Source organism: Oncorhynchus tshawytscha, linkage group LG23, assembly GCF_018296145.1.
Source record: "Oncorhynchus tshawytscha isolate Ot180627B linkage group LG23, Otsh_v2.0, whole genome shotgun sequence".
Classification (NCBI taxonomy): domain Eukaryota; kingdom Metazoa; phylum Chordata; class Actinopteri; order Salmoniformes; family Salmonidae; genus Oncorhynchus; species Oncorhynchus tshawytscha.
In genome coordinates, this window is record NC_056451.1 from 15,645,375 (window position 1) to 15,668,646 (window position 23,272).

At 42.9% G+C, this 23,272-nt stretch overlaps 1 protein-coding gene across 1 annotated transcript; it reads right to left on the reverse strand.

The window, feature by feature from the left end:
* Positions 1–1,593: 1,593 nt before the first annotated feature.
* On the reverse strand, positions 1,594–21,618 carry LOC112222817 (FAST kinase domain-containing protein 4). The gene is made up of 11 exons (XM_024385606.2): positions 21,514–21,618; positions 20,430–20,950; positions 19,899–20,219; positions 13,471–13,645; positions 7,598–7,755; positions 7,355–7,465; positions 6,830–6,974; positions 6,417–6,668; positions 6,232–6,343; positions 6,039–6,153; positions 1,594–2,150 (listed from the first exon to the last, which is right to left on the reverse strand). Exons 2-11 carry the CDS (start codon positions 20,844–20,846, stop codon positions 2,049–2,051), a joined length of 1,908 nt encoding a protein of 635 aa, XP_024241374.1. The 5' UTR covers positions 20,847–20,950; positions 21,514–21,618; the 3' UTR covers positions 1,594–2,048.
* Between the last annotated feature and the right edge of the window lie 1,654 nt (positions 21,619–23,272).

Sequence of the window (23,272 nt, forward strand, 5' to 3'; positions counted from 1 at the left end):
ACCATGAGGCCTATTGTGACTTTAGAATAGTTAGGAGAAAACTGAGGATGGATCAACAACATTGTAGTTACTCCACAATACTAACCTAAATGACATTGAGAATAAAGAAGCCTGTAAATATATATATTTTAAAATCCGAAACATGCATCCTGTTTACAATAAAGGCACTAAAGTAAAACATCAGAAAATGTGGCAAAGAAATAAACGTTATGTCCTGAATACAAAGCGTTATGTTAGGGGCAAATCCAACAACACATCACAGAGTACCACTCTTCATATTTTCAAGAATGGTGGTGGCTGCCATACATGATGTCTTCTGATTTCTCGCCATGTGAATTGTGTCTGAATGTCAAATCTGATTTATTTGCTCTCAAGGTGACTTATCAGACTGTTATTTTGCATATCTTGTTGCTAGCTACTCTGTTGCCAGTTTGACAGGCTAATTAGCTTTTTAATTGTTTACAAACAAATTAGTGAATGTACTAGAATGCTAAAGAGCTATCCAGCTAGCTCGTGGAGTGCCTTGGCTAGTCAAAAAGGTCTTGTCTCGAAAGTTGGATAATCTTATCCTTTGAGGCTTTAACAGTGTTCTTATACTTGGATTTTGAATATTCAAATCAACTGGAAAATAGGCAATGGCAAGCAGTCACCTTAGCTTGCTCCATAACTTCTGCATGATAGGAAGCATGAGCACCACCACCAATCAGCCTACACTACCATGCACACACATGTCGTTACTATGGCAACTAGCATAGCCATGTCATCAAATGACTGCTATCTGAACACACACAAATCCGATTTGGTCAGTTGTAACTTGCTGTTTGGACAGTCTGTATCCCAAAACTGATTTGAGCATTAAGACCTGCAGTATAAACAAGGCTTTAGAGACATACCCAGACAGCTGTAATCGCTGCCAAAGGTGCTTCTACAAAGTATTGACTCTGGGGTGTGGAAACTTAAGTGCATGAGACATACATTTTCATGTTTTCACTTTGTCATTATGGGGTAGTGTGTGTAGTTTTTATTGAATTCAGGCTGTAACAACAAAATGTAAATTAAGTCAAGGGGTATGAATACTTTCTGAAGGCACTGTGCGGCAGACAACATCAACAGCTGTGTGTGAGCCGATCCCTCTTGGATACATTCAGCACCCCCCACAACACACACACACACACCGCTGACCCATGACGTTTGACAATAAATACGTATTATTAGCTGTAACTTGTGAAGAGAAGCATCCTCAGGCTGAATATCACACCTCCATCAGGATGCCAATGATACCATAGAAGCTCATCCAACCCAATGTCCTCTCTAAACACACTGTGAGGGAAGTCAAGACCTACCAGAGCCATAGATGTTCCACAGTGCAGGCAGATGATGTCTGACTGATCTACAAATAACCTTGCATCATAAATAATGACTTATTGTTAGTTGTAGATCAGTCAGTCACAATTGACCCACAATGGATCACAGATTTGTTACTCTCCTCTACAGCCAATGTTAATCAAGGAACATCAGTGCCAACATGGAAGACAGTGTGTGGAACATGTATATCAAAATTAAAGCGTAAAATAATTTCTTCAATCATATCACTCAAAGCTCATATTGATAATTTAATTAGACCACTCTATTCACAGGTGATTCACAGCTTTTAACATTCATTCTATGATGCTGCTCTCTATTCTCTTTGAGTGTCACTTAGGGACACATATCCTTAGCAACAGAGGTCTTTCCTCCCTTGCTTTCTGCTGTAGGGCCCACTCTCTCTTTCTCCCTCTGTTTGCTCTCTTCAGCATACAGAACTCTCAGGCGGCGTCTCCATGGTAACAAGGAAAGCCCCACGCATCGGCAAGGCAACCAAAGATAAAACGACAAAAGAGATTTTCCACCAAGCGGCTTGTTTTAGAGTGGGTTGATTAGTGTGTGTGTGTGTGGTTGCTGTTCAGAGTTGTTTGAGACCAGATTGTTTCTGGTGAGCCATCCTGGCTCTCCTCTTTCCAGTCCAGTTGAGTCTAGAACTGAACCAGACTTCTGCTGTTTGGCCTCGTTCACTTCGCCATTTCCTCAGCAATGGCCTTCCCCATCTTATCCTTCACATACGCCCCTTTCTGCCAATCAGACTTCAGCTCCAGCCACTCATAGTATGGCACCTAGAGAGGGACAGAAAGTACAGATTCAGTGGTTTGTCTATCAATAATACTCTTTACCTTGTAATACTATAGTTGACATACACCAGTAGTGTTTATATGCAAATCAGGTTTGGAGACAATCTAGAGGGTTCTCTCATTTGGGCAAAAGTCCATCCTCAGTCTTCTATCCCCCAGAAACCAATAAGTGTTTGAGGAGTGTGTCAATTCGTTAGTAGGACGAGTGTCCTACTAACTGCATCGCAGTGCTTGAGGCATTACTACAGACCCGGGTTCGATCCCAGGCTGTGTTACAGCCAGCCGCAACAGGAGAGAATGTCAAGAGTGTGCAAAGCTGTCATCAAGAAAAGGGTGGCTACTTAAATATATTCTTATCTGTTTAACACTTTTTTTGGTTAGTACATGATTCCATGTGTGTTATTTCATAGTTTTGATGTCTTCACAATTATTCTACAATGTAGAAAATAGTAAAAAGAAAAACCCTAGAATGAGTAGGTGTGTCCAAACTTGACTGGTACTGTATATACATCTACATAAAAAAATGTAAAAAATGTAAAACGATACGCTACTTACTATTTTATTTATAAAAAGTACCGCACATCTAATTTGTTTTGATCACTTCACACATTTATTTTGGGATCCAACACTGTAAACATAATTTGCCTAATGACGTGCGAGTAGAGAAGGACAGTCGCATCGGTTTACTAGTTTATCCAGCATGCACCACAGAGTGCTCAGGCTAACGCAATTGGCCTAGATGATAGAGTGGTAAGATTGGCTAACGTGATTGTCCTGGATAGATGAGTGTGAGAGTGAGAGAGAGAGAGCTGGGATTGGCCTAGATGAGAGAGCTGTAGCTATTCTCCAGGCTCCTGACTGACTATCATGCCTTTTTATAGCTGGCATCCTTCAGGGAGACAGACCAACCTGGCCCTGCATGATGCAGCATTACATCAGCATTAGCTAGCCAACTTTAGCATCATACGATACACCGCTAGCCAGCATTGGCCACTAGAATTAATTTCTTGAGGAAAACTGTACTAAAATTGGAAACAAACATGTCGTTACCCAGAGTCCCATTATTCTATTTCCCAAGCTATATTCACAATATTTTATACAATGAGTGTACAAAACATTAAGAACACCTGCTCTTTCCATGACAGACCAGATTAAAGCTGTGACCCCCTATTGTCACTTGTTAAATCCACTTCAAATCAGTGTATATGAAGGGGTGGAGACAGGTTAAAGAAGGATTTTTAAGCTTTGAGATGGATTGTGTATGTGTGCAAAATATTTAAGTGTGCACCGATTTGTGTGTCAAGAACTGCTGGGTTTTTCCACACTCAACAGTTTCCCCGTGAGTAGAACCCTGACAAAGGCCATGCAGCCGAAACGCGTCAGAACATGCCATACAACATACCATACAAACATAGATACACCCAGGCCATCCTACAATCTAAGCTTGATGCCCTCAATCTCACACAACTTATCAATGAACCTACCAGATATAACCACAAATCCGTAAACACGGGCACCCTCATAGATATCATCCTAACTAACTCACCCTCCAAATACACCTCTGCTGTTTTCAACCAAGAGCTCAGCGATCACTGCCTCCTTACCTGCATCCGTAAATGGGTCTGCGAGCAAATGACCACCCCTCATCACTGTCAAACGCTCCCTAAAACACTTCCGCGAGCAGGCCTTTCTAATCGACCTGGCCGGGGTATCCTGGAATGACATTGACCTCATCCCGACAGTAGAGGATGCCTGGATATTCTTTAAAAAAGTGCCTTCCTCACCATCTTACATAGCCATGCCCCATTCAAAAAAATGTAGAATCAGGAATAGATATAGCCCTTGGTTCACTCCAGACCTGTCTGCCCTTGACCAGCACAAAAACATCCTGTGGCGTTCTGCATTAGCATCAAATAGCCCCCGTGATATGCAACTTTTCAGGGAAGTTAGGAACCAATACACACAGACAGGCGGTCATCCCCCTCTTCAAAGGGGGAGACACTCTAGACTCAAACTGCTACAGACCTATATCTATCCTACATCTCTAAGGTCTTCGAAAGCCAAGTAAACAAACAGATTACTGACCATTTTGAATCACATCATACCTTCTCCGCTATGCAATCTGGTTTCCGAGCTGGTCACGGGTGCACCTCAGCCACGCTCAAGGTCCTTAACGATATCATAACCGCCATCGATAAGAGACAATACTGTGCAGCTGTATTCATCGACCCGGCCAAGGCTTTCGACTCTGTCAATCACCACATTCTTATTGGCAGACTCGACAGCCTTGGTTTCTCAAATGATTGCCTCGCCTGGTTCACCAACTACTACTCTGATAGAGCTCAGTGTGTCAAATCGGAGGGCCTGTTGTCCGGACCTCTGACAGTGTCTATGGGGGTGCCACAGGGTTCAATTCTCAGGCCGACTCTATTCTCTGTATACATCAATGATGTCGCTCTTGCTGCTAGTGATTCGCTGATCCACCTCTACGCAGACGACACCATTCTGTATACTTCTGGCCCTTCTTTGGACACTGTTAACTAACCTCCAGACGAGTTTCAATGCCATACAACTCTCCTTTGTGGCCTCCAACTGCTCTTAAACGCAAATAAAAACTAAATGCATGCTATTCAACCGATCATTGCCCGCACCTGCCCGTCCATCCAGCATCACTACTCTGGACAGCTCTGACTTAGAATACGTGGATAACTACAAATACCTAGGTGTCTGGCTGGAATGTAAACTCTCCTTCCAGACTCACATTAAGCATCTCCAATCAAAAATTAAATCTAGAATCAGCTTCCTATTTCGCAACAAAGCTTCCTTCACTCATGCTGCCAAACATACCCTCGTAAAACTGACCATCCTACCGATCCTTGACTTCGGCGATGTCATCTATAAAATAGCCTCCAGCAAACTGGATGAAGTATATCACAGTGCCATCCGTTTTGTCACCAAAGCCCCATATACTACCCACCACTGCGACCTGTACGCTCTCGTTGGCTGGCCCTCGCTTCAACCTGTAGCCAGTGGGTTTGGCGACGAGTATATCTACAAGTCTCTGCTAGGTAAAGCCCCGCCCTATCTCAGCTCGCTGGTCACCATAGCAACACTCACTCGTAGCACACGCTCCAGCAGGTATAACTCACTGGTCACCCCCAAAGCCAATTCCTCCTTTGGTCACCTTTCCTTCCAGTTCTCTGCTGCCACTGACTGGAAAGAACTGCAAAAATCACTGAAGCTGGAGATTCCCATCTCCCTCACTAGCTCTGGAGATTCCCATCTCCCTCACTAGCTCTAAGAACCAGTTGTCAGAGCAGCTCACAGATCACTGCACCTGTTCATAGCCCATCTATCTACCTCATCCCCATACTGTATTTATTTATTTTGCTCCTTTTGCACCACAGTATCTCTATTTGCACATCCATCTTTTGCACATCTACCATTCCAGTGTTTAATTGCCATATTGTAATTACTTCGCCACCATGGTCTATTTATTGCCTTAACTCCCTTATTTGACCTGATTTGCACTCACTGTATAGACTTTGTTTTCTTTTTTTCTACTGTATTATTGACTGTATGCTTTGTTCATTCCATGTGTAACTGTGTTGTTGTATGTGTCGAACTGCTATGCTTTATCTTGGCCAGGTTACCTGGTTAAATATTATTTATTTTTTAAATGCATTTTAAATTAATTATATGAAGAGTGCCTTGGTCCTCCTTTCTTTTTGTTTCCCCGGAGTATCAAGAATGGTCACCACCCAAAGTGGAGGTGGTGTGTATGCTGTGGTTAGGGTTTGTATGTGCGATGGACAGTGACTGTCATAATGACTGTCAGAATGTCTTTCAGTCCACTGCCCCCTCTCTCCATACCTCTACAAGGATAAAGCCAGCCAGTTTGAGATGCCGTCTCATCATGGTGAATCGTCCCAGCAGATCTTTACTCCTGGAGCCATAGTTAGGAAACTCCCAGGTCAGGAATGCTAACCTGCAAAGAGAAGGACTGTCAGAACACATGCGCACACACCCACACACATGCACCAACACAGACAACCGTCTCCCTCACCTGCATGCCCCCTCAGGTAAGGATTTGGCTCCGCCTCCTCCAGGCAGGTGAGGGGCCGTCAGGGTCACCAGGTCCATTGGCTTATTTTCACTGTCCACCACCAACTCTCCATCTTATTGGACACAACACATCAGTCACCTGTTGTTCCAGCCTTAAAGTGTTTGTGTGTGTACACGTGTATTCACCTATGGTCCAGCCATATATAGTGTTGACCCCGGTACGTAGGGCCTCTGCTTTCCCCCCCACCAGATTACCCAGGGCCCCCTTCAGCCCAGTCTGTAGAGGGGAGAGGGGGGAGTCCCGGCCCAGGGTGGAGGGAAGCAACATGGCCTCTGTAGGCAGGGTGGAGGACAGAGACTCTGGGTGTTCTAACTGGAGGGTAGCAATGATGTGGAGGAGCTTCAGGCGATAGTTCTCCACTCGAGACAGACTGCCTTCTGTAAAACAGCAATATAGCAACGCAACATAAAATCCTCAGAATCACCCAAGTCTGTGCAGCTGAGAAAGCACAGGGCTATTAACACAGAACATCAGTGGATCGGTCCTCTGCTGCTATCTCCTGGGGTGGACCAGTACTAGAGTGTGCGTGTGTGTTTACCTGAGAGTTTGGCAACATGTGTGTGTTGAGTGAGGGCCGTGATGTGCTGGGGCTTGGCCTGCTGTAACACACACAGAGACCACACCACGTCTGTCTGCAGGAACGCCTCCAGGCTGGGGAGAACACCCTCCAGGGCAGAGTGGACCTACATACACACAGAAGGAGACAGATGATAAACACATACCTTCCCAGAATGTAGTCCTCTAGCAAAAAGCCTCTTCCCCTCATCACCCAAAGTTGATAGAAATGTAATGTGCAACACTGACATGACTCTACATGACTGAGAACCCAGTCTGTTCTACAAAATATTTATCCTCAAGTATCCAGGCTGCATCACATCCGGCCGTGATTGGGAGTCCCATAGGGCGGCGCACAATTGGCCCAGCGTCGTCCGGGTTTGGCCGGGGTAGGTTGTCATTGTAAATAAGAATTTGTTCATAACTGACTTGCCTAGTTAAATAAAAGGTTTCCAAATAAATAAATAGCATAAAGGTAAATAAACAAATTGCTACTCTCATTGTTTACCTTCTTGTAGAACTCCTCCCCTTTGCTGGGCTGGAAGTTGAGCCTGGCCAATGACATGAGCAGGTTACAAAGCTGCAGTGTGCTGTACTTCTGACTGTTCACGCTGTAGTGCTGAATAGTTTTTTTTATAAAACAAAGGAAGAAAATAAGAGGATGAGTTAAGCAACTTTGGTTGATCAAGAGGTCTAGGAGATGATCCTATCAGTTTAAGATGTATTTAACAGTGTCTTAGTGTGTGCGGACCTCAGCGAATGCCTCAAACAATGGGAGATGGAGCCACTTGAGGAAGGCTAGTGATTTGGCGCAGCGAGTGACATCGGCAGAACTAATCTCTGGCATTCTGGGTAACAACTCGGCTGCCAATCGCTGGAAGACCTGGGAGTGGTGGAAATTCAACTTCCCTGAGAGATAGAGCAAGAGAGAGAGAGAGAATTTAAAGCCCCCATGCAGTCTTTGTAATTTTATTTTGAAATGATCACACTATGTCTAATAAATGACTGTGTCTGAACCTCCTTTGAAACTTGAAAATGTCAGATTGTGTGGGCATTAGAAAATAAATATATTTACATACACAGCCCTGATTGGCTGATAGGATGGTCTAGAGCCCACCACTTACCCAGATGAACAATCACTGGTCTACTATAATCAGATCATGAAATGGGCCATAAGTTCCATCCTACCTGAACAGGCTGAAATTCCAGGGGCCTCATTCATCAAACGTGTGTACATTTCTTTCTCAAGTCTGGCGTACTTGGAGATTCTAGGATTTGCATGTACTTCAAATTAAAGGGATTTATCAAACTGTCACAGGCAAGCAACATACACGTTTTCAGATATTTTTTCTTTAAATGAGTCCGACCTGAAAGATATACTGCTTCTCCAAGACCAGGCCCAAATCCCTGTCATTCGCGTGAAGAAAAGACGGAAATACAGAGGGCGAAGGTCGGGGTGCCTTGTGAGGATTCGTAGGCGAGTTAGTAAATCAACACAAGCAAATCAAAGTTGTCACGTGCGCCGAATACAACAGTGAAATGCTTACTTACAGTCCCTAACCATTTTTAAGTATGTAAAACAAATTGGTATTAGGTGAACAATAGATAAGTAAAGAAATAAAAACAACAGTAAAAAGAACAGTGAAAAATAACAGTAGCGAGGCTATATACAGGCACCGGTTAGTCGGGCTAATTGAGGTAGCATGTACATGTAGGTATGGTTAAAGTGACTATGCATATATGATGAACAGAGAGTAGCAGTAGTGTAAAAGAGGGGTTGGCAGGTGGTGGGACACAATGCAGATAGTCCGTAACCAATGTGCAGGGGCACCGGATAGTCAGGCTAATTGAGGTAGTATGTACATGAATGTATAGTTAAAGTGACTATGCATATATGATAAGGGCGAGGGAGAGCAGCGTAAAACAGGGGTTGGGGGGGACACAACAATGCAAATAGTCCTGGTAGCCATTTGATTACTTGTTCAGGAGTCTTATGGCTTTGGGGTAAAATTGTTGAAAAGCCTTTTTGTCCAAGACTTGGCACTCCAGTACCACTTGCCATGTGGTAGCAGAGAGAACATTCTATGACCAGGGTGTCTGGGGTCTTCGAAAAAAATGTAGGGCCTTCCTCTGACACCACCTAGTGTAGAGGTCCTGGATGGCAGGCAGCTTAGCCCCAGTGATGTACTGGACCATACGCACTACCCTCTGTAGTGCCTTGCGGTCGGAGGCCGAGCAGTTGCAGTACCAGGCAGTGTTGCAACCAGTCTGCATTCTTACATAGGTGTTCCTTTTGTCCAGGTGGGAAAGGGCAGTGTGGAGTGCAATAGACACTGCATCATCTGTGGATCTGTTTTGGCGGTATGCAAATTGTAGTGGGTCTAGGGGTTCTGGGATAATGGTGTTAATGTGAGCCATTACCAGCCTTTCAAAACACTTCATGGCTACGGACGTGAGTGCTACGGGTCTGTAGTCACTTAGGCAGGTTGCCTTAGGGTTCTTGGGCACAAGGACTATGGTGGTCTGCTTGATGTTGTTATTACAGACTTAGTCAGGGACATTGAAAATGTCAGTGAAGACACCTGCCAGTTGGCCGGCACATGCCCGGAGCACACGTCCTGGTAATCCGTCTGGCCCTGCAGCCTTGTGAATGTTGACCTGTTTAAAGGTCTTACATCGGCTACGGAGAGCGTGATCACACAGTCATCCGGAACAGTTGACGCTCTCATGCATGCCTCAGTGTTGCTTGCCTCGAAGCGAGCATAGAAGTCATTTAGCTCGTCTGGTAGGCTTGTGTCACTGGGCAGCTTGCGGCTGTGCCTCCCTTTGTAAGTCTGTAATAGTTTGCAAGCCCTGCCACATAACACGAGCGTTGGAACTGCTGTAGTACAATTTAACCTTAGCCTTGTATTGGCGCTTTGCCTGTTTGATGGTTCGTATGAGGGCATAGCAGCATTTCTTATAAGTCCCGCACCTTGAAAGCGGCAGCTCTACCCTTTAGCTCAGTGCAAATGCTGCCTGTAATATATGGCTTCTGGTTGGGGTATATACGTATGGTCATTGTGGGGGACGACGTCCTCGATGCACTTACTGATAAAACCAGTGACTGATGTGGTGTACTCCTCAATGCCATCGGAAGAATCCTGGAACATGTCCCAGTCTGTGTTAGCAAAACAGTCCTGTAGTTTAGCATCTGCTTCACCTGACCACTTTTTTTAATAGACCGAGTCACTGGTGCTTCCTGCTTTAATTTTTGCTAGTAAACTGGAATCGGGAGGATAGAATTGGGGTCAGATTTACCAAATGGAGGGCGAGGGTGAGCTTTGTATGCATCTCTGTGTGAGGAGTACAGGTGATCTATAATGTTTTCCCCTCTGGTTGCGCATTTAACATGTTGAAAGAAATTAGGTAAAACTGATTTAAGTTCCCCTGCATTAAAATCCCCAGCCAGTAGGAGCGCCACCTCTGGGTGAGCAGTTTCCTGTTTGCTTATTTCCTTATACAGCTGACTGAGTGCAGTCTTAGTGCCAGCATCCATCTGTGTTGGTAAATAAACAGCCACGAAAAGTATGCATGAAAACTCTTGGCAAATAGTGTGGCAAACCTAAATCTGATTTACCACAAGCATGTCACAAAATAAACATACAAAGCTCTTCCTAGCAAACCATTTGGCAAATCTCTCCCTCCTGATTCCTGCTTACAAGCAAAAACTAAAGTAGGAAGTACCAGTGACTCGCTCAATATGGAAGTGGTCAGATGACGCGGATGCTATGCTACAGGACTGTTTTGCTAGCAGACTGGAATATGTTCCGTGATTCATCCAATGGCATTGAGGAGCATACTACCTCAGTCACCAGCTTCATCAATGAGTGCATTAACAACGTCATGCCCACAGTGACGTACATTTATTTATTTAAACTTGGGTGTCTGTAGGGAGCCCAACCAGAAGCCATGGATTACAGGCAACATCCACACTGGGCTAAAGGCTAGAGCTGCCGCTTTCAAGGAGCGGGACACTAATCCAGACACTTATAAGATATCCTGCTTTGCCCCTGCAACTCTTCCCTATTCCCTTATAAAATGAGATTTCCCCCAAATATATGTTTTATATTTTCCCAAATTATGTTCTCTGTTTAATTTCACTCTTAAAATTACATTTGTTCATAGAGAACCAACGAAATTGGATGTTCAGAATCCATGTCAATGCCTAAATTACATCAGAAGAAATTTGCAGTGAAGCACGTGAAAATTGCATGTACATTCAGAATTGTTTGCCGAGCTACTCATGTGTGAACCACTAGAAGTTGTGTGCACGCATGGTTTGAGATGAGTGGAGATGCACACTTTCCCATCAAGTTCAAAATGGATAAATACCAACCTTTATGGGAAAACTGGTGCATGAAAGGTTAAATCCTTTTTTTGTGCACTCACCTTGAAAAAAAAAAAAAAAAAAAAAAAATGAGGCCACAGGCATTTTTTCAAACAGATCTTACACAAAAAGTGCATATTATCATTTTCACAATTACAGAGTGTTACTTTAACCTCAGTGTCAAAACATCAATATACTTGCCCCCTTTAAATCAGTTGCAATACTGAAAAATTCACAGCTGAAATATCCATTGAGTTTGATGTTAGGTAGATTGTTAACAAAGGAGGAGGATAACAATGGTACCAGCATTCAACCCTGTGTCACATCCCCAGATTATTTATTTATTTATATATACACACACACACACACACACACACACACACACACACTGCTCAAAAAAATAAAGGGTACACTAAAATAACACATCCTAGATCTGAATGAATGAAATATTGTTATTTTTCTTTACAGAGTTGAATGTGCTGACAACAAAATCACACAAAAATGATCAATGGAAATCAAATTTATCAACCCATGGGGGTCTGGATTTGGAGTCACACTCAAAATCAAAGTGGAAAACCACACTACAGGCTGATCCAACTTTGATGTAATGTCCTTAAAACAAGTCAAAATTAGGCTCAGTAGTGTGTGTGGCCTCCACGTGCCTGTATGACCTCCCTACAACGCCTGGGCATGCTCCTGATGAGGTGGCGGATGGTCTCCTGAGGGATCTCCTCCCAGACCTGGACTAAAGCATCCGCCAACTCCTGGACAGTCTGTGGTGCAATGTAGCGTTGGTGGATGGAGTGAGACATGATGTCCCAGATGTGCTCAATTGGATTCAGGTTTGGGGAACGGGCGGGCCAGTCCATAGCATCAATGCCTTCCTCTTGCAGGAACTGCTGACACACTCCAGCCACATCAGGTCTAGCATTGTCTTGCAGTAGGAGGAACCCAGGGCCAACCACACCAGCATATGGTCTCACAAGGAGTCTGAGGATCTCATCTCGGTACCTAATGGCAGTCAGGCTACCTCTGGCGAGCACATAGAGGGCTGTGCGGCCCCCCAAAGAAATGCCACCCCACACCATGACTGACCCACCGCCAAACCGGTCATGCTGGAGGATGTTGCAGGCAGCAGAACGTTCTCCACGGCGTCTCCAGACTGTCACGTCTGTCACATGTGCTCAGTGTGAACCGGCTTTCATCTGTGAAGAACACAGGGCGCCAGTGACGAATTTGCCAATCTTGGTGTTCTCTGGCAAATGCCAAACGTCCTGCATGGTGTTGGGCTGTAAGCACAACCCCCACCTGTGAACGTCGGACCCCCATACCACCCTCATGGAGTCTGTTTCTGACCGTTTGAGCAGACACATGCACATTTGTGGCCTGCTAGAGGTCATTTTGCAGGGCTCTGGCAGTGCTCCTCCTTGCACAAAGGCGGAGGTAGCGGTCCTGCTGCTGAGTTGTTGCCCTCCTATGGCCTCCTCCACATCTCCTGATGTACTGGCCTGTCTCCTGGTAGCGCCTCCATGCTCTGGACACTACGCTGACAGACACAGCAAACCTTCTTGCTACATCTCGCATTGATGTGCCATCCTGGATGAGCTGCACTACCTGAGCCACTTGTGTGGGTTGTAGACTCCGTCTCATGCTACCACTAGAGTGAAAGCACTGCCAGCATTCAAAAGTGACCAAAACATCAGCCAGGAAGCATAGGAACTGAGAAGTGGTCTGTGGTCCCCACCTGCAGACCCACTCCTTTATTGGGGGGTGTCTTGCTAAATGCCTATAATTTCCACCTGTTGTCTATTCCATTTGCACAACAGCATGTGAAATTTGTCAATCAGTGTTGCTTCCTAAGTGGAAAGTTTGATTTCACAGAAGTGTGATTGACTTAGTTACATTGTGTCGTTTAAGTGTTCCCTTTATTTTTTTGAGCAGTGTAGATGTCTGTTAATTGCTCAGCAGTTATTTCGGTTATTGTTCGGTTTTTAAACAACTTATTGACCTACATAGATTATATTATTTTTTCCCCCATTTTTTTTTCTTCCTGTGAGCTCAATGCGCACATTGCACAGTTTCACTAGAGAAAAACAGTATGCCTTGTTTACTTTGAAAAACTACCCAATAGTGACTGTCAGACAGCATAGGCAGCAGCTCTATGGAGATGAAATGACTTGAAATAACAGTCAGAAAATAAAACAAATGTAATATCCACAACAAGTTAAATATTTTAGTCAAGTGTGTCTATGTACCATATGCGTAGGCGAGGTCCAACAGTAGCGGTGTGGTAAGGTCTGTTGAGGGTTTCTGTAGGAAATGGTAGGACAGAGCTCTGAGCAGAGGCACTGACCGGCGTCCCTGAGACGCCAGAGACACAGACACCCTGCGGATATCCTCCGCCCCAAACCCTTCAGCTAGCTCTAACGCCTGGGGTGGGAACAGAGAGAAAAGAAAAGGAGCGTTGGGTTGAGATAGATTTGTTGGTGGTGGCAGTTACAGTTGCATATTTGGATAGTGAAGCAAACATTTTTTTGTTAAATGTCTATATAGTCCAGCATTTCAGATTACGAGATGTGTTTCATATGAGCCAACAGTACAGAATGTCACCTTTTGAGGTATTTTCATACATATGTTTTAGTGTTTAGAAATGAAAGCACTATGTATTTAGTCTGCCCATGTGAAGAAGTATTTAGACAAATTCACTTACACTACTGTATATCAAAGTCAAACGTTTAGCATTTGGTCCCATATTCCTTAAATGCAATGACTTCATCAAGCTTGTGACTCTACAAACTTGTTGGATGCATTTGCGGTTTGTTTTGGTTTGTGTTTTGCCCAATAGTAACTGAATGGTAAATGTTGACTGGAGTAATTTTCTGTCTGAATGAGTAGATAAGATGTTTCTGAAAACTACTAAATTAATCCTGAAAATGACCTGAAGAACTGTAATATCCTATGTTTCTCGGAAACGGATTCCTGCTTACAAGCAAAAACTCAAACCGGAAGAACCAGTGACGTGCTTAATATGGAAGTGGTCCGATGAAGCTCATGCTAAGCTACAGGATTGTTTCACTAGCACAGACTGGAATATGTTCCAGGACTCATCCGATGAGGTAAACGCCATCGTCACGTCATTAATAAGTGCATTGATGACGTTATCCCTAAAGTGACCGTACGTACATATCCCAACCAGAAGCCATGGATTACAGAAAACGTCAGCACTGAGATAAAGGCTAGAGCTACCGTTTCAAGGAGCGGGACACTAACCCGGGCGCTTAAGAAATCCTGCTACGCCCACCGATGAACCATCAAACAGGCAAAGCATCAATACAGCACTAAGATTGAATCCTACTACAACAGCTCTTAAGCTTGTCGGATGTGTCAGGGCTTGCAAACTATCACAGATTACAAAAGGTAAAGCCAGCCGCGAGCCGCTCAGTGACGTGATCCTACCAGACGAGCTAAATGCCTTTTACACTCGCTTCCAGGCAAACAACGGTGAACCATGCGTGAAAGCACCAGCTTTTCCAGATGACAGTGTGATCACGCTCACCGTAGCCAATGTGATGAAGACCTTTAAAACAGGTTAACATTCACAAGGCCACAGGACCAGATGGAAGGGTTGAGCAGCATCCAGATTTTCATGTCGTCATACCGTCCTTTTCTCACTCTGGGATCTACGGTATTACCGGCTTAGTATAGAACGGAGCGAGAAAAAAAATGCAAAAAAGCCCATTGACATCCATTACCAGAATGCTAACAAAATTAGCACAAGTAATAGAGAATTTCCATGGAGGCTGCTAGCTAAATATGCTAATGAGCGCAAACTAAAATAAATGAATTGCAAAGACAGGCAATCCAGCTCAAAGTTATACATACAGTACCTTCGGAAAGTATTCAGACGCCTTGAATATTCCCACTTTTCTAAAATGTACTAAATTATATTTCAATCTACATAAAATAAAAAAGCAAAAACAGGTTGACATTTTGGATACATTTTTAAATAAAACTGAAATATCAAATTTTATTTTTCATATTCCCACAAATACAACAGGAGCAGACCTTACCATGAAATGCTTACTTACAAGGCCTTAAATATCACATTTCCATAAGTATTCAGACCATTTACTCAGTACTTTGTTGAAGCACCTTTCGCAGCGATTACAGCCTCGAGTCATCTTGGGTATGACACTACAAGCTTGGCACACATGTATTTGGGGACTTTCTCCGATTCTTCTCTGCAGATCCTCTCAAGCTCTGTCAGAGATGTTCAATATGGTTCAAGTCTGGGTTCTGGCTGGGCCACTCAAGGACATTCAAAGACTTGTCACAAAGCCACTCCTGCATTGTCTTGGATGCTTAGGGTATTTGTCCTTCTGGAAGGTTCTCCCATCTCCACACAGAGGAACTCTGTAGTATACAGTGAAGAGGCGACTCCGGGATGCTGGCCTTCTAGGCAGAGTTGCAAAGAAAAAGACATCTCAGACTGGCCAATAAAAATAAAAGATTAAGATGGGCAAAAGAACAGACACTGGACAGAGGAACTCTGCCTAGAAGGCCAGAATCGCCTCTCCACTGTTGACGTTGAGACTGGTGTTTTGCGGGTACTATTTGATGAAGCTGCCAGTTGAAGTCGCTGTTTCTCAAACTAGACACTAATGTACATGTCCTCTTGCTCAGTTGTGCACCGGGGCCTCCCACTCCTCTTTCTATTCTGTGAAAGTAGTAGTACACAGCGTATGAGATCTTCAGTTTCTTGGCAATTTCTTGCATGGAATAGCCTTCAATTCTGAGAACAAGAATAGACTGATGAGTTTCAGAAGAAAGTTTTGTTTCTGGACATTTAGAGCCTGTAATCGAACACACAAATGCTGATGCTCCAGATACTCAACTAGCCTAAAGAAGGCCAGTTCATTGCTTCTTTAAAATCAGAACAACAGTTTTCATCTGTGCTAACATAATTGCAAAAGGATTTTCTAATGATCAATGAGCCTTTTAAAATGATCAACTTAGCGAACATAACGTGCCATTGGAACACAGGAGTGACGGCTGCTGATAATGGACCTCTGTACGCCAATGTAGATATTCCATGAAAAGAATCTGCCGTTTCCAGCTACAATAGTCATTTACAACATTAACAATGTCTACACTAATTCTGATAAATTTGATGTTATTTTAAAGTGGACAAAATAAAAAAGTGCTTGTCCTTCAAAAATAAGGACATTTCTAAGTGTCCCCAAACTTTTGATCGGTAGTGTATATTTTCTATCCATTTTAGAATATGGTCTGAATACTTCCTGAAGGCACTGTATATAGGTAGGAGCTACCGAAATGCCATTTTTGGTGAGTTTGGACATTTACAAGTGGATGTTAACGATAACTTTGTTCATTTGCACAATGTCTCTGACCCATGCTTGTCCGAATGAAGAACAGTAACCTCTAACGTTAGCAGTTCTTTTTTTTGGGGGATCTCTGTGCCTCTAACCTGCTCACTCAACATTTTTCACAATTCATTCATGATTATCCATAATCATCGTAGCATCCACATGAATGTAGAAGTGATCAGAAACATCCATTCTTACATATAATAAAAAAATGACTCCAAAATGGCACAAGATATTATTCACCATTGAGTTCCTATTGGGCAAAACAGAATCCAAAACACAACCAAAAACAAACCGCAAATGCATCCAACAAGTTTGTTGAGTCACATGCTTGATATATTCTAGGGATGGGCATGAGTAATCGAGCACTCAATGGACGTCAAGTCTTGATCTTCTACCAGAGATTTGTTTTTAAATCGAATATTGTAAACCTATTCAATAGAATGTGCTTTGTGACTGCCTGAACAGGCAAGTAACATTTTGGCCCAAATCTTTTCTAAATGCTTTCTTGACAAAGTCAATTTGCTTTGACTCTAATGTTCCATTTGTACATGTGCATTTGCAGAGCATAACAACAAAGAAACCAATCCAAGCATCACACAGTTCTCTCCCAAAATTCCCTTTCCCCAACATGTCTCATTCACTTTGTGTTCTGACCACTCCCTACACACACAAGCTGCAGTTAGGCCTACAGAAAAAAATCTCTATAAAAAAATAATAAAAACGGATCTAACTGATGGGATACACCAGCTACATTCCTTGCCAAATGACGACAGTTTTATCACCTATTCAAAATTGACTGGTTGATTGATGTTGGAAAATATGTTTCAACAACGAGCTGCAGTTCTGGAATAATTGTGTCCCGTCTATTTTCTGCTGAGGCTACTTGCTAGTGCAATTTAGAATTGTTTAGCCTGAGCCATAACCCCTCTAAACAGAAAAAAATACACAAAAACATTAGTTTGATAAAGTTAAAGAGCGGGCCTACTCACCAAACAGAAGTGGTGGCCGTAATTCCTCACCATGCAGTGTTCAATGTAGAATTGTTCATCCAATTACAAAGAACAGGCAAAATAAACTAAATAGAACATCTGTATATTGAAAAGACAGATTTAGAAAACATTTATTGAGCCGGCTTCAAATGATCACTGAGAATAACTGTTCCAGATCCCAAGAGACACATCACTTAGCAGAGGCAACTTTTTTTCATTTGGAAAAATATTCTGTACATTACATCAGGTTTGTTTTACTATATAATAGGTGTCTTGACTGTGATAAGGGCTCAGGAAATAATAGCATCTTGTCTGCTAAATTAACAAAGCAAGCCTATGCCATTGCACAGACATATGTTTCTACAAGCAAGCGCCACTGCTGAGGTTACTGCCTTTTTGAAGATCGTGTTCCATGATATAATATTACCAGTTGATATTAAGGTTTCAATAAATGAATCTTAAATGGCGCTTGCTTTTTTTATTGACTGAACACTGTGTATATGGAGCAATTGAACCATTATAGATAACAAATCCTAATTGCTATGATAAATGTGGCATTGTCGAGCACTGTTGGCATAGGCCTATAGATAAATGTGCACATTTCTTTCCAGTGCGGTCCTTGTGTTCTAAAAATATATTTAGAAAAATGTATTTGAGTACTCAGAAAAAAATTATGCGAGTATTCGAACAGTCAAAATGTAAAATGCCCATCCCTAATCATTGTGTGCAAGGAATATCGTGACAAATAGTACTAAACTTGACTACTTTAATACACTGTAAGTAAATTTGTTCAAATACTTATGCATTTTTAAATGGAGGGACTAGATACATAAAGGTGCTTTCATTTCTAAACAGTAAAACAGATATGAAAATACCCTAAAATAAAAGTTTCTTTACTGGCGCCTAATATGAAACATTCTGTCTCAAATCTAAAATGCTGGAGTATTGCGACAATTGAAATGTATTTTTATTCACTGTCCAAATACATAAACAGTAGTGTATGTATATTTGATAACTTAATAAGCGTAGTGTGGGGTTAGTAGTATACAGTGCCTTGCAAAACTATTCACCCCCCTTGGCGTTTTTCCTATTTTGTTGCATTACAACCTGTAATTTACATTTATTTCTTTGGATTTCATGTAATGGACATACACAAAATAGTCCAAATTGGTGAATAAGTGAAATGAAAAAAAAAAGAACGGGTTTCAAAAAAATAGTGGTGAGTATATATGTATTCACCCCCATTGCTAAGAAGCCCCTAAATAAGATCTGGTGCAACCAATTACCTTCAGAAGTCACATAAATAGTTATAAAAAGTCCACCTGTGTGCAATATAAGTGTCATATGATCTCAGTGTATATATACACACACACACACACCTGTTCTGAAAGGCCCCAGAGTCTGCAACACCACTAAGCAAACGGCACCACCAAGCAAACGGCACCATGAAGACCAAGGAGCTCTACAAAAAGGTCAGGGACAAAGATGTGGAGAAGTACAGATCAGGGGTGGGTTATAAAAAAATCTGTAACTTTGAACATCCCACGGAGCACCATTGAATCCATTATTTAAAAAATGGAAAGAATATGGCACCACAACAAACCTGCCAAAAGAGGGCCATCCACCAAAACTCACAGACCAGGCAATGAAGAAATTAATCAGAGGCAACAAAGAGACCAAAGATAACCCTGAAGGAGCTGAAAAGCTCCACAGTGGAGATTGGCGTATCCGTCCATAGGACCACTTAAGCCGTACACTCCACAGAGCTGGGCTTTATGGAAGAGTGGCCCAAAAAAAAGCCATTGCTTAAAGAAAAAAATAAGCAAACATGTTTGGTGTTCGCCAAAAGGCATGTGGGAGACCCCAAACATATGGAAGAAGGTACTCTGGTCAGATGAGACTAGAATTGAGCTTTTTGGCCATCAAGGAAAACGCTTTGTCTGGCGCAAACCCAATACCTCTCAACACCCCGAGAACACCATCCCCGCAGTGAAGCATGGTGGTAGCAGCATCATGCTGTGGAGATGTTATTTTTGTCAGCAGGGACTGGGAAACTGGTCAGAATTGAAGGAATGATGGATGGCGCTAAATTAAAAAAAAAAATTTTTGTCTTGTTTGTTTGTTTCACAATAAAAAAATATTTTGAATCTTCAAAGTGGTAGGCATGTTGTGTAAATCAAATGATACAAACGCCCCCCCCCCCCAAAAAAAAAATCGATTTTAATTCCAGGTTATAAGGCAACAAAATAGGAAAAATGTCAAGGGGGGTGAATATTTTCGCAATCCACTGTAGGTGCTCGTTACCTTATCCTCCAGTCTGTCCATCAGTGCAGGACTGAGGTGTCCAGCCCTAGCCATCAGGGTACTGACTGTTCTGGCGTCAGCGATCTCAGTCCAGCGGAGCTCCAGCTGTTTCAGCGCTGCGCTCACCAGCAACACCTCCATCTGACCATTCCGCCCTGCTCCCCAGTCTGCCAGGAAAGCCAGCTGTTTGTAGGAGAGTCTGCGTACACGCCACAGCACCTCTGTCTGGATGGAGCGTTGTACTGCAGCTGTAGGAGGAACACCCAGAGTAGAGAGGGAGCGCAGAAGAGAGACCAGCGTACCATTCCACACTGACGCTACCTGGGGGAAGAGACAGTCAATTTACAAACACTCAAAAGAAACTGAGAGCACCGAAGTTTTGAATATTTTGAGCCGCCCTCTGCACTAACTGTAACCTGCCCCATGTCTCTTGCTTTCTCCCCTCCTTACCCATCTTCATACCCTCTCAACCCTCCACTTATCTACTCATCCTACCTGTCCCCTGCCACTTCTTACTACACCCTCTCCTACCTGTGCAGTAACTGTGTCCATTATGTCCAGCAGTCTGGGATCATTCAGCAGCTCAAATTGGTCCATTTTAGCCCCACCTTTCTCTCTCCCAGCCAATCTGACAAGCTGAACCAGAGTCTTAGCCGCCTGATTGGCCTTTCCTCCTTGTGCCGCCCACGCCTGCAGGACATCCTGTGGAGATTGGGCCCTCTCTAAGAGCTCATCCAGCTGGGTGCGTTTGGGCTCGATGGGATACTCCTCTTTGAACGAACTCCTGCCCTCACATAGTCCCTTTACCACAGGCTGCCGCCAGGCCTGTGCCCACAGCGGTTCTGCTGGCCCAGTTGCAGGGGTAGGCAGGAAGGCAGCGGTGGCTGAGGCCTGGGGGGTGGCCCTGGGGAGGAGACGGGCACATCGGCCCAGCAGACGGCTGGTCATGGAGGAATAGAGAGCAGCACGAGACCAGAGAGAGCAGCACGAGACCAGAGAGAGCAGCGAGAATCCTATTCACAACAGAGCAGCCAGAGTCACCATGCTAACACCTGAGAGGGAGTGAGAGAGGGAAAGAGCGAGAGAGAGTTAATTCAAGAGAGTGAATATCACTCAGTGGTTCTCATTATTTTTGGGATTCTGGACCTACAATCACATGTTGCTATGCCCAAACAACCCCATAATGTGCAACTTTATGATAAAGACTATATATTCTTATTCTCCGTAGTCTGCCGGCCACGGACTGCTGTCAACAAGCTTAGCCTAGCTATCTTGAGACGCTTTAGCAATTAGTAACAGTAACGCGGGGATTGTGTTGCGTAACATAACGTTGTGTCAACAATCGTGTAGAAATCAATGAATAGACACGGTTGTGGCAACTAGTCATAGTAGACTGAACTGAATTAACGTTACTAGCAACATTCCTGTCTCAAAAGCTGAGATGTCATCAAGCGTATTCTGACCTTGCCGAATAGGGTTTATGCCGTTCTAGCCATTACAATTATGAAACTCAAACTGGCAACATTCTCTGCATTCCCAAGTACACCTATAACGGGTCTTGTGGATACATAACTACATGTAGATGCCATTTCTATCTTTAAAGGACTGTTCTTACCTTGATAAATAAGCTAAATAGCTAGTGGACGAAGGCGACATTCACATGGAGCTGTCAGCAATAGTCGCAAGAAAATGACCTCATCAAAGATACCGGTGTCACATGATTGTCGGATGAAGCTGCGATTGGTCTGCTTGTTTCAAGGCACTTTAAGTCGTCTTTTTTTAAATTGCAGAGCCTGGTCTTTATGTCTATACGCGGAACCCATCGAATTAGATACACACAGTGGCGTAAAGTACTTAAGTAAAAAATACTTTAAGGTACTACTTAAGAAGTTTTTGGGGGTATCTGTACTTTACTTTATTATTTATATTTTTGACAACTTTTACTTCACTACATTCCTAAAAAGATCATGTACTTTTTACTCCATACATTTTCCCTGACACCCAAAAGGACTCGTTACATTGTGAATGCTTAGCAGGACAGGATAATGGTCCAATATATGCATTTATCAAGAAAACATCCCAAGGCATTCCTACTGCCTCTGATCTGGCGGACTCACTAAACACACATGCTTAATTTGTAAATTATGTCTGAGTGTTAGAGATCCGTAAATGTAAAAAATAAGAAAATAGTGCCGTCTGGTTTGCTTAATATAAGGAATTTGAAATTATTTATACTTTTACTTTTGATACTTAAGTATATTTAAAACCAAATACTTTTTTACTTTTACTCTGGTACTATTTTACTGGGTGAAAGACATTTTGAAACACATTTCATAGTCTCAAAACTATTAAACGTCTCATTGTTTTCCCTCAAATTGCAAAACATCTAAAAAGAAATGTTATACTTTCATGTGAGATTTCCTATAAGCCACATTTACATACCTTAAGGGAACATTTTGACATTCGCCATATGGTTAGTGAGAAAGACCACATTGCAAATGTACGGTCCCTTACTAGACGTCCGAAAACGTTTGTAAAATTCGCGGACGGCATCGGACCGTGCGGCAGGGGCGGATCTTCCAGGAAGTCATCAAACGAACTCTCCCGGACATTCGGTTTCTGTTTTTATAAAATAATGAAATGTTGGTCATTTTTCCGCTGTCCGGGTAAATCCCACAAGAGGGCGAATGGAATCATATTGCAAATATAAAAAACATCACGAATCACGACGTGGTTCTCCTAATCGGAAAATATTTTGAAGCAGAAACTTGGTAAGCATAGGTTTGGCATAATGGACAGTTGGCTCTGAACAAGATGGCGTCTAGGCCTCAACGGTTTTTGAGTTATGGCCATTTTTCTGGGATTAAAGTCCAAAATGAAAATAGAGCAATAATTTTTCCGCTTCACGTCAAAGTCAAGGAACCTCCAGTGTCAATAAAAAAAGAACCAGCCATTTATCTATCGTCATTTAAGAGAAATCGTACAATGTCAAATAGGTGATGTTCAAAAACAGTTTTTATTTATTTTTTAAACAGTTACAGATCTTTTTAAAGTGTGCTTCGGAGCTCTGCAAGATTTCTGTGATTTTCTGTGATTTTCTGAAATAACACACACTCACTAAAGGATATGTGGAGGATATGTGTTCACTTTCAGCTTCCTGTGTAAACCGGAAGTGCCATAAAATGGTGTCATAGGTGCTGTTTCGAAGGGTTAAAAAGGTCAGATCTTTTCAAAACTTCATATGTGTGATTAGGCAACCCCCATGAACTGTAAGTCAGTAATGTCTCCCAACAGATGTCAAAGAAAAGCTCTCTCTCTCACACACACACACACACACACACACACACACACACACACACACACACACACACACA